Genomic DNA, 11,980 nt, shown 5'->3' with positions numbered 1-11,980 from the left:
ATGTTTTGGCTACTGTGAATAATGCTGCAGTAAGCACGGGAATGTGGCTAGCTCTTAAATATCACAATTTCACTTTCTTTGGATAAACTACACAGAAGTGGAATTACTGGTTCACATGGTAATTCTATTTTTAATCTTTTGAGGACCCTCCCTACTGTTTTCCATTGTGGTTGTACCAATTTATGTTCCCACCAATAGTGCACAAGGATCCCTTTTTTCCACAACCTTACCAACATTTGTTATCTCTTACCTTCTTGAGAGTAGCCATTCTAACAAGTGTGAGGCTGTATCTCATTGCGATTCTGATTTGCATTTCCTTTATGGTTAGCAACGCTGAGCATCGCTATGAACCTGTTTCACGTACCTGTTGTCCATTTGCATGGTTTTTTTGGGAAAATACCTATTCAGGTCCTCTACCCATTTTTCTTTAAGATTTTATTTATTTATTTGACAGAGAGAAAGACAGTGAGAGAGGGAACACAAGCAGGGGGAGTGGGAGAGGGAGAAGCATGCTTCCCGCTGAGCAGGGAGCCCGATGTGGGGCTCGATTCCAGAACGCTGGGATCATGACCTGAGCCGAAGGCAGAGGCTTAACAACTGAGCCACCCAGGTGCCCCGGTCCTCTACCCATTTTTAATCGGATTGTTTGTCTTATTGCTATCTAGTTGTATGAGTTCTTTATATATTTTGGATACTAAGCCCTTATCAGACACATGGTTTGTCAGTAGTTTCTTCCATTCATAGGTAGGCTTCCCATTTTGCTGACCATTTCTTTTGCTGTGGAGAAGGTTTTTAGTCTGATGTAGGCTCACTTGTTGATTTTTGCTTTTTGCCTTAGCTTTTGGTGTCAAAAGGCCTTGGCTGTCATCACGCGCCCATGGCTCTTTGTGGGCATGTGCGCAGTAGTGAAGGCTGGTGATGAGAGTCAGGCTGTGAGCGTGTAAGTGCACAGAGGGAGGGGCTAGCCTTGACTGCACACATGGCAGTGGGGGTCAGCTGCAGGGGTCTAAGGTGGAATTTTGCACTCACGCAGCCACAGAGACCTGGGCTGGCCGCTGGTACAGAAGGGGCAGGGACAAAGAAGTGGGAGGGACTCGGGTGGCTGGCATCTGCAAACACAAAAACCCGTGGGGTGAAAACCAGTGAAATCTGGATGGGATCCATGACTAAGCTGGCTGTTGGTTTCTTCAGGGGTAAAAGCTGCTGGGTTTCTTTGCAGAGCAAGTCACTGGGAACTATGGTCACTTACACTGTGTAGCTGATACTGGTAGTCCCTGCTCTTCTTCCTTGTTCATAGCCATCTCTGGGTGGGGTAAAACCAAGTGAGTCCTTTGTGCATTGCCCTGAAAGGCTGAGGACACTGGTCATTCACTCTAATCTCCCATTTCTTGGTGAGGGGAACTCTTTCTAGGTGGGGAGCTCCTTCTTGGCACTGAGCAGTACCAACATGGGGTATGGAATGAAGCACGCTAAGTGCAGCTGCTTTTCCTTCCCTATTTCTGGGACTGTTCTCAGACTTTTTTGTTATTGTTCCACTGTGTTGCTGAAGTTTCTCAAGTGGATTTCATGAGCTCTCCCAAGGCTGTTTTGTTCCTAAATAGTTGCCTAATTATTGGTCTTTACGGGGTTTCCTACACTGCCATCTTGGTGACACCACTTTTTGAGATACTAAGTAATAAGATGAATATAGCTCTTTGGTCTCTTGACGTATTGAGTTAAACGGATCCATTCAAAGTTTGGAGGTCTGTTTTCTTCATCTTTTCTATATCATTTTTGGTAGATTGAGGCCAAAGTAGAATAGCTGAAAACTTATGCCAAAACCCAGTGCCTAAAAAAAAATACACACTTGGAAGCTGAAGGGGATAAAAAGAAAAAAGCTCCCATATTACCAACTGGATTTGATTACTCGGGGCTCTCTAGAGATACAGAACCAACAAGAGATATATAGATACAAAGGGTTGATCCAATGTTAAGTATTCTTTTCACAAAATAATAATAATAAATAGGGAGGGTGATAGGAAACTTTTGGAGGTCATCTATTTATGACATAGAAGGAGATTTATCACAAGTAGTTGGTTCCCTGGATCCTTATATGGAGGCTAAAACAATCCAGCACACCCAGAAGAGCACAGGTGTGATTCAGTCTGAAGCCTGAGAACCAGGGAAGTCAACAGTGTGAACCTCAGTCCAAGTACAGAAGAAAACTGCTGTCCCAGCTCCGGCAGTCAGGCAGAGAAGTGGTAATGAATTCTCCCTTCCTCTGCCTATTGTTCTACTCAAGACTTCAGTGGATCGGATGACTGCCACCATTTGGGGGAAGGCATCTTGCTTTATAGGGTCCATTGATTCAAATGCATTCAAATATCTTCTGGAAGCATCCCCACAGATTTGCCAGAAATTGTGTTTAGCCAAATATCTGGGCACCCTGTGACCCAATCAAAGTTGACATATAAAATCGGCCCTCAGAAGATTCTAGTTCCTAAAAGATTATGTGTAGAGTCTATTTTCAGACACAGACCTATCAAGAACAAGACAAGGTTGTCCACTCTCGCCACTTTTATTCAACGTAGTACTGGAAGTCCTAGCCCAGCGAAGAAAATGAAATAAAAGGCATCCAAATCGGTAAGGAAGAAGTAACACTGTCTCTATTTGCAAATGGCATGATACTGTACAGAGAAAACCTTAAAGACTCAAAAAAAGAATTAGAACTAATAAATAAATTCAGTAAAGTTTCAGGATACAAAATTAATGTACACAAATCCGTTGTGCTTCTATACACTAATAATGAAGGAGCAGAAAGAGAAATTAAGAAAACAATCCCATTTATAATTGCAACAAAAATAATAAAAATACCTAGGAATAAATTTAGCCTAGGAGGTGAAAGCCCTATGCTCTGAAAATTATTATTATTATTATTATAAGACATCAATGAAAGAGATTGAAGACAATAAAAACAAATGGAACGATATACCGTGCTTGTGGATTGCAAGAATTCATATTGCTAAAATGTCCACACTACCCCAAAGCAATCTACAGATTCAATGCAATCCCTTTCAAAACACCAATAACATTTTTCACAGAACTAGAACAAATAATCCTAAAATTTATTTAGAACCACAAAAGACCCCAAATAGCCAAAGCGATCTTGAGAAAGAAGAACAAAGCTGGAGGTATCACGAACCTGGATTTCAAGATATATTACAAAGCTGTGGTAATCAAAACAGTATGGCGGTGACACAAAAATGTACACATAGATCAATGGAATAGGATAAGAAGCCCTACACTTATATGGTCAGTTAGTCTATAACAAAGGAGGCAAGAAGATACAATGGGGAAAAGACAGTCTCTTCAACAAATGGCGCTGGGAAAACTAGACAGCAGCATGAAAAGAATGAAACCGGACCACTTTCTTACACCATGAACAAAAATGAATTCAGAATGGATTAAAGACCTAATTGTGAGACCTGAAACCATAAAACTCCTAGAAGAAAACATAGGCAGTAATTTACTTGACATCGGCCGTGGAAACATTTTTCTGGATATGTTTCCTCAAGCAAGGGGAACAAAAGCAAAAATCAACCATTGGGACGACACCAAAATAAGCAGCTTTTGCACGGTCAAGGAAACCATCAACAAAACAAAAGGGCAACCTACTAAATGGGAGAAGATATTTGTAAATGATCAATCCACTAAGAGAGTAGTATACAAAATATATGAAGAATTTATGCAACTCCACACACACACACACACACACACACACACACACACACACACACACACACCTAATCTGATTAAAATGGGCAGAGGACCTGAATAAGCATTTTTCCAAAGAAGACAGACAGACGGCCAACAGACACAGGAAAATATGCTCGATATCACTCATCATCATGGAAATGCAAATCAAAACTACAGAGAAATATTACCTCACACCTCACACCTATTCTAGTCGGAATAGCTGGAATCCAAAAAACAAGAAAGATCAAGTGTTGACAAGGATGTGGAGAAAAAGGAACCCTCATTGACTGTTGGTGGGAATGCAAATCAGTGCAGCCACTGTGGAAAACAGTAAGGAGGTTCCTCGAAAAATTAAAAATAGAAATACCATACAATCTAAAAATTCCACTACCGGGTATTTACCCAAAGAAAATGAAAACACTCATTCAAAAAGATATGTGCACCCTTATGTTTATTGCGGCATTATTTACAATAGCCAAGATATGGAAGCAATCCCAGCATCCCTCAATAGATGAATGGATCCTGATGTGGGGCTTGATCCCAGGTCCCTGGGATCATGACCTGAGCCAAAGGCAGATGCTTAACTGACCAAGCCACCCAGGTGTCCCAGCTGTAGTTCTCTTTATACATAAAATCTTCCTTCTTATTATTTTACAATCCCTTAAAGACAATCATACTTTTTTTGTGTGTTTAAAAACATGGACATTTAGGGGTGCCTGGGTGGCACAGCGGTTAAGCGTCTGCCTTCGGCTCAGGGTGTGATCCCGGCGTTGTGGGATCGAGCCCCGCATCAGGCTCCTCTGCTATGAGCCTGCTTCTTCCTCTCCCACTCCCCTGCTTGTGTTCCCTCTCTGGCTTGCTGTCTCTATCTGTGTTAAATAAATAAATAAAATCTTAAAAAAAAAAAAACATGGACATTTATTATTATAAAATCAACTGGTTTAATAAAAAAACATTATATTTAAAGATGATTTAATACACATGCATGTTAAAATAAATATACTTTTGAGTGCAAACAAGTGGTTACCCAAAGGAGAAACAAGACCTCCTATTAGTTGTAATAAAAGCTACCCCTGAAAAGTTAGAAGGTCTTACACAAAAGTATTTATATTGTGTTCTTCTACTGCTCCTCATGCTTGCTTTTAAAGAATCAGAATTTAAACAGAATATGAAAAAAATCAATTATAAATAAATATAAAAATATACCTGTATAAGATTTTTATTGAAGACATGATTATCATTGTACAAATGCCTACATGTGAGATTATAAATAAAGTAAAATGTTGAAGGACTGTGTTTTCTCAATTTTAGAGAAGGGGAATTTTCTGAAGACAAATATTTGAAGTTAAAGTACAAGGACTTCACTAATTTCACACACTGGTATCATCAACAGATTTCCGCTGTGGGCCTGCTTCTTCCTCTCCCACTCCCCCTGCTTGTGTTCCCTCTCTTGCTGGCTGTCTCTATCTCTGTCAAATAAGTAAATAAAATCTTTAAAAACAAAAACAAAAAAAACCAGACTCAAATACAGAGAACAAATTAAATTGGTGGTCGCCAGAGGGGAGGTGGGTGGGGCCGTGGGCGGAACAGGTAACAGTGATTAAGAGGTACAAACTGCCAGTTGTAAAATAAAGTCACAGAGACGAGAAGTACGGCACAGCGAACATAGCCAATAATATTGTAATAATGTTGCACGGTGACAGACGGTGACTACCCTTACCACGGTGAGCCCTGAGTCATGTACAGAATTGTCAAATCACTGTGACATACACCTGAAACTAATGTAACAGTGTATGTCCACTGTACTTCAATAATAAAAAATAAAAAATAAAAAGAATGAGACCCGTCAATGAGATAAGCAAAAACTCTTGGCACAGAACCCGACACACATTAGGTAATTAATAAATGTTTTCACTTAATATATATTTATTAATATATGCAAGTGGAAAGTCACCATAAATGCCATTTCTCCCAGCGCCTTCTCACATTAATCAGAAAGTGACCCCTAAAACACACTACAACCTCGTTCTATTTGCATCCACTTGGTGCACCCCCGAAGCAACCGTATTTACATCAAATACTGTACATGCATCTAAGGTCATTCATTTATGGGCAATTCCTTGTCACTCACCAAGTACAAGGTGGAAGGAACGTTGGCAGCTCCCACCATGACCAAAATAGCACACTCACTATCTAGCATTTTCCCCATTTATATATATTTTTAAGTTGAAGGATTTCCTGACTTTAAGCGTGTAAGAAGCCCAGCAAGGGGTGATTTCTTCAGCCCTACTGACACACAGCAGGAGTTAATGAAAATGTGTTGCCCTCTTGAGAGGGACAAGTTGATGGCCATTTTGAGGTATCCCTAAGGGAGGTCACAGGCAGGGAAGGAAAAGTATATCAATGGAAGAGCAGATGCCTCCAAAAGTGTATTTCCCCAACTTCACCATTTTGCTAAGAATCAGTCCTCCACCAACGTCACGGCCACACGCCTGCGAGCTTTCTCTGGCCTAATACGTACTTTAGGCGAAGCATACAGTCTTGTGTGGAAATCAAACCCCGTGCCCGGGATGCACCATTTGCTGCTCCTTAAATGAAATGCGTGTGCATCCCTCCATCTCCACCACCACAGGCCACCAGCCCCCGTTCCCACCCATCACACTGCAGCCAAAGGGATCTTTTTCAGATTCAGGTCCAAGCACTTCATGCCCCACTCTTGGAGTAAAGTCCATGAGCCCCTAAGCGAGTCCGCAAGGCTCTCTCTGACCTAGTCACTCCTGAGTCCTCCAGCTGCCTCTCACACTCAGCCCTTCTCCTTATGCTGCAGCCGGTCTGGCTTCCCTCCACAGCTCAACCCATGACCATGACAGACTTACTCTTTAAGCTTCCGCATAAACATTAGTTCCTCGGGAAAGCCTTTTCTGACCACACCAAACTAGGTCAGAACCCTGCTATACAGTGTAACAATACCCTTGTGCTGTTCCTTCCCACTTTCCAAAATCATATGAAAAAAATCAGTTAACTGTCATGGTTTATATCTGTCTGTGCCCCAAGTTCTAATCCCCATGAAGGAGGAACCATGTTTATCTTATTTATTTCTATATTCCTGAACCTGGGATTATGTCTGAAACATAGTAGACAGTCAGTAAACATTTGCTGAATTGATGAATAAGATTGTGAAATCTCCATGGAGACATTTTCCAAGTAATATTTCTAGCAGATATGAGATCATTAAAAGGTGGCAGTCAGAGTCATAGTTATCTGTCTTCAGACCATAAAGGAAATGTCCTACAGGGGATGGAAGTAGGTAGTGGTTTTCATGCCTGGAGAATAGAAAACAGCTTGAGATGGTCCTTGAAAAATCCTTCAGAAATAAAATAGACAATTATCATATGGTTTCACTCATTTATGGAACATAAGAAGTAGGAAGATCAGTAGGAGAGGAAAGGGAAGAAGAAAGGGGAGTAAACAGAAGGGGGAATGAAACATGAGAGACTATGGACTCTGGGAAACAAACTCAGGGCTTCAGAGGGGAGGGGGTGGGGGAATGGGATAGACTGGTGATGGGTGGTGGGGAGGGCACGTATTGCATGGTGCACTGGGTGTTATACGCAAGTAATGAATCATGGAACTTTACAACAAAAAAATAAATAAATAAAATAAAATAAAAAGAAAGAAAGAAAATAGATCTTCTGACATTTGGTGATCAAGAAATATTCCAGGAAGTTTTATGTGGGACTCAGTTCAACTCTACATCAGATCAAATTATTTCCAATAATTAATGCAAATCATTACATCTTCTTTTATTCTCCAGTGTCTTGGTCCTCCACGCTCTCTTGGGAAGTAGGCTAACGCAGTCTAGGTGAACATTTCCCAGTTTACATCTCCTTTCCCCTCTATTTTTCCTTCCTCTCTTTAGCTATTTGTATTTTCTATGACAAACACCTAATTTGGATATGATTGAACGCTGAGAAAGGTTTCTTTGGTCAAAGCTGATTTCCACCCTACTACCCACAACCAAAGAATGTAACTGTCCTCACTCTGTAAGCAAGAAGCTATTGTTTTGTAATTATTCAAATGCAAAAGTTAGCTTAGTAGCTTGAATTTTTTTGAATTCAAGTAGCTGAGAAAACACTCAGCAATACCCAGGACAGGTAAGAAAGTCAATTTTACATTTTATAGCATGTTATTATTTATAAAACCCTTTGGCATTCCATCTCCCTTGATCCTGGCTGTAATCATAGCAAGGCAGAAATTTTTACTGATGTGAAAACTGGGGCAGATAATTTCTGACTGAAGGTCATAGAGCTAATAAAGAAATTGCTGGAACGCAAAGCTACATATTTTTTTTGCTTCAATATGTCTTTGTAATTATGAAATCTGGTTTATGTGCTAAGGAGAGAAGCCAAACCCCAAGGATGGTTTGCAGGAACTTCTGAATTGATGGAGCTCAAGTCTTAGTCTACTTGGGAAACCTTCAGCCCGTTGAGAGCTTTCTTCAGAGCCTCCTTCACTTCCTTGTTTCTCAAGCTGTAGATCATTGGGTTCAGCAGAGGGATGACCACGGTGTAAAATACGGACACAATCTTATCCTCCGCAAGGGATTTGCCCATGTTACCTTTCAGGTATATGAATATGAGTGTCCCAAAGAAAAGAGCCACTGCAGTCATGTGAGAAGCACAGGTGGAGAAAGTCTTGGCTTTGCCACCTGCTGTACGAATCTTCAGAATAGCCTGAATGATGAAAACGTAGGATATCAGAACCACTGAAATGCTGGTTGTAATGACCAAGAAAGCTAGGAAGTAGATGACCCGTTCCTGTGACTTGGTATCACTACAGGCAAGTTTCAGCAGGGGTGGGAGGTCACAGAAGAAGAAGTTCACGTGGTTGGATTTACAGAAGGAGATCGAGAAGGTACACCCAGTGCGGATCACAGCATTGACCATGGCACCAGCATAGGCCCCCACCACCAGCCCCAGGCAGGTCTGTGGTGTCATGGTGGTGGCATAGAGGAGGGGGTTACACACGGCTACATAGCGATCATAGGCCATCACAGCCAACAGGAAACATTCAGTGCTAGCACAGAGGGTAAAGAAAAAGAACTGAGTGGCACAGCGCTCATAGGTGATGGCCATCTTATCAGTACCCAAGGTCTCAAGCCATTGAGGGACAATGACAGAGGAGTAGCAAACGTCCAGGAAGGAAAGGTGGCAGAGGAAGAAATACATGGGGGTGTGGAGACGAGGGTCTCTCTGAATCAGCACGATCATGCCCAGGTTGCCCACCATGGTAATGAAATAAAGGACCAGAAACACAAAGAAGAGACCCATCTGCAACTCTGCTGACAGGTGGAACCCCAGCAGAATGAATTCTGTCACCACGGTGCCATTCTCCGCCATGAATCCTAGGTCGTCCACTGAAATAAGAAAATAAAATCTCATTGAAGATCAATTAAGGTGATTGATCATTCTCAGCAATGATAATAATCTTAGATTTGTCAAGCCCTTCACATTTTTTACAACCTTTATTTCATTTCATCTTTTGGAAATCCTTCGGAGCATATATTGTTAATCCCAATCTTGAGAGCATCATATGAGGGTCAGAGAGGTGAAGTGACTAGTTCCTGATTTCATAGCAAAGAGGCAAAGCTGGAGCTGGAACTCTGTTCCTTAGACATTTCCACATTTCTGACAGGTGCCAAGTTGGAAACCTTCATCAGCCTCACTACAGAGCCAGAAAACACCCCTTCTCTGGAGAACCCCTAACGCTGTAGTATTAAGTACATGGCTTTGAAACAGACCCAGGTTCAAATCCTTTGAGACCTAGGACAAGTTAATTCATCTTTCTGAACCTCAGTCTCCTTGTTGGCATAATAGGGATTTCAACGTCAAGGTTGCAGCACTGCTGTGAAGAACTTAAGATATGTACCATTCCTAGCACATGGTCTGATTCACACACTAAGAATTATTTTTTTCTAAATTCTGCAATAACAGAGTAACGTGCTCCTAGGTTCGTGTACATTTTGGAATCTTTTTATCTCCAAGTCCACAGCCCTTGGCATCCCAATATCAACTCTATCTTTCTTTGTGATTGTTTTTGATATGCGTGTGAACACCATGGAGCGAGATGCAAGAGAGCGAGCCACGAAGAACAGCTCTGTTAGAACCCCTACAACCTGTTGCCTGCCAAGTCACCTCTTCCTTGCTGTTCCTGCCAAGCAGCCTGGCCTGGTTTCCAAATTCTCCTCTTATTCCAAAGGACCTGTCCCATTTTTTTAAATGCCAGATCATTATCAATCCATGAGCTACATGAATCGAGCCATTCCAGAACTAGCCTGCACAGCTCATTAAGGGACAAAGGCATCACGCTGAGTTGAGAATTCTAATACAGATAAGAGTTCTTGCCAAGTGTTTGGACAATCTTGTCTCTGCACCTTGGGATGCTGGCGATTTGGGGTAATGGGAATACTGAATGTAGACTTCAAAGGTGGTTATTTTTGTCCTCCTTCCATCCTTGAAATAAAAATGGAATTTGAGAAAGATCTCATAGGATTTCAGATAAATAAGAAAATGAAACTTTGATCAATGTTTGACAAAAGCTGATCTATGGATGAAATAAAGGTCAGCATCTGGTGTTTTTCCCCTGCTGAATTCCTGACAATATGAACATTTAGGAGGGTTTTTTTCTTCCCCCTTACGGCCTAATCTAATCTTGACCTTCCGCCAAAACAATGATTTGCTGTGTTCTAAAAGGAATTAACACAAATCATCCTGACCAAAGGGGGAAACAGAGAGAGAGAGAGAGAGAGACTATATTCATTTATTATTCAATAAGAGTCTACTGAGAATTTACCATGTGCCCCGCATTCTTCTGGTTGCTCAGAACAACACAAAGATCATTGCCCTCGTGGAGCAGGCATTCTAGCAGAGAGCCAGGCACATGCAATGTATTTTTTTAAAAAAGAAGAAGTATATTTTCTACCATGATAGATGATGACAAGTGCTGTTAACACATACACACACACACACACACACACACACACCAGGGTGTGGGGAATTGGGAGAGCCAAAGTAAAGAAGGGGGTATTAAATAGGACCAGCAGAAGGTTCGTTGAAAAGGTGACACTGTAGCAGAAATGCTGGGGATCGGGTAACTATTCACACTTGTTTGCAGATTGTTATCCACAACCAGTAGAAAATGAAGACACGAATCATCACTACGAGACCATCCCACTCCCAGGACAAAACGTATGGAGTTTTTCAGGTCCTCGTGAGATGTTTTCAAAGCAGCTTTGTTCACAAGTATCAGCTCCTAAAACAGAGAGAAGCCCCTGAGGTATTGGGGTCTCAATGGTCAGCCTACAATCACAGTGTAAAGAAACAGCTTGGAGAGTCCTCAAAAAATTAAAAACAGAATTACCATATGATCCACTAATTCCATCACTTGGTATTTACCCAAAGAAAATGAAAACACTAATTCGAAAAGAAAGATGCACCCCGATGTTTCTGGGAGCATTAAATACAATAGCCAAGCTATGGAAGTAACCCACGTGTCCTTCCATAGATGAATGGATAAAGAAGGTAATATATATATACCATGGGCTATTATTCAGCCATTTAAAAAAATAAGATCTTGCCATTTGTAGCAACATAGATGGACCTAGAAGGTATAATGCTAAGTAAAATAAGTCAGATAAAGACCAATACCATATCATTCCACAAATACCATGTGATTTTACTCTTAAATTCCAAATTTAGAACTTAAGATATAAAACAAATGAGACTCTCTCTCTCTCTCTCTTTTTCTCTCTCTCTCAAATAAATAAATAATGGCAGGAAGACAGCCTTCCCTGTGTGCTGGATACTGTTCTAGCTTCTTCACCTCAAGCACCCCATTTACTTCTCACAACAGCCCACCCCAGGCCACATTGTCATTGTCCCTATTCATGGACCGGAAGACAGAGGCCTGCAGAGAGGAAGTAATGTGGTTGAGGCAAAACTCTACATCAGGATTTGAACCACATCCGTGGGTCTCCCAGCTGGGTCCCCAGCCACTATCCACTTCCTCCTGAGTCTGGTCATAATGAGTTATCACGTAAGGAACACCTCTTTTATCCCCAGAGTTTTTGAGCAGCTTTACATAAATCACCCACTACATTTGGGCAAGGAGGAAAGTAACAAGTTCGATAAAGATTTGGGGGGAAATTGTTCGAATTCTGAGTCGGAAACACTGCACGTGTCCCCCT

At 41.4% G+C, this 11,980-nt stretch overlaps 1 protein-coding gene across 1 annotated transcript; it reads right to left on the bottom strand.

Annotated features, from left to right (window-relative positions):
- Positions 1 to 8,192: 8,192 nt before the first annotated feature.
- Positions 8,193 to 9,310, bottom strand: LOC103666255 (olfactory receptor 9I1-like). Its single transcript, XM_008694271.2, has one exon. It carries the CDS (start codon positions 9,174 to 9,176, stop codon positions 8,193 to 8,195), a length of 984 nt encoding a protein of 327 aa, XP_008692493.2. The 5' UTR covers positions 9,177 to 9,310.
- Positions 9,311 to 11,980: the final 2,670 nt, after the last annotated feature.

Source organism: Ursus maritimus, unplaced genomic scaffold (assembly GCF_017311325.1).
Source record: "Ursus maritimus isolate PB19 unplaced genomic scaffold, ASM1731132v1 scaffold_23, whole genome shotgun sequence".
Lineage (NCBI taxonomy): Eukaryota > Metazoa > Chordata > Mammalia > Carnivora > Ursidae > Ursus > Ursus maritimus.
The sequence above is the reverse complement of the archived record's forward strand: the minus strand, read 5'-3'. Positions and strand labels throughout refer to the sequence as shown.

What these genes read in the sequence shown, in the direction of transcription:
- LOC103666255 (XM_008694271.2), bottom strand. Translation starts at nt 9,176, where the DNA reads ATGAGATTTTATTTTCTTATTTCAGTGGACGACCTAGGATTCATGGCG.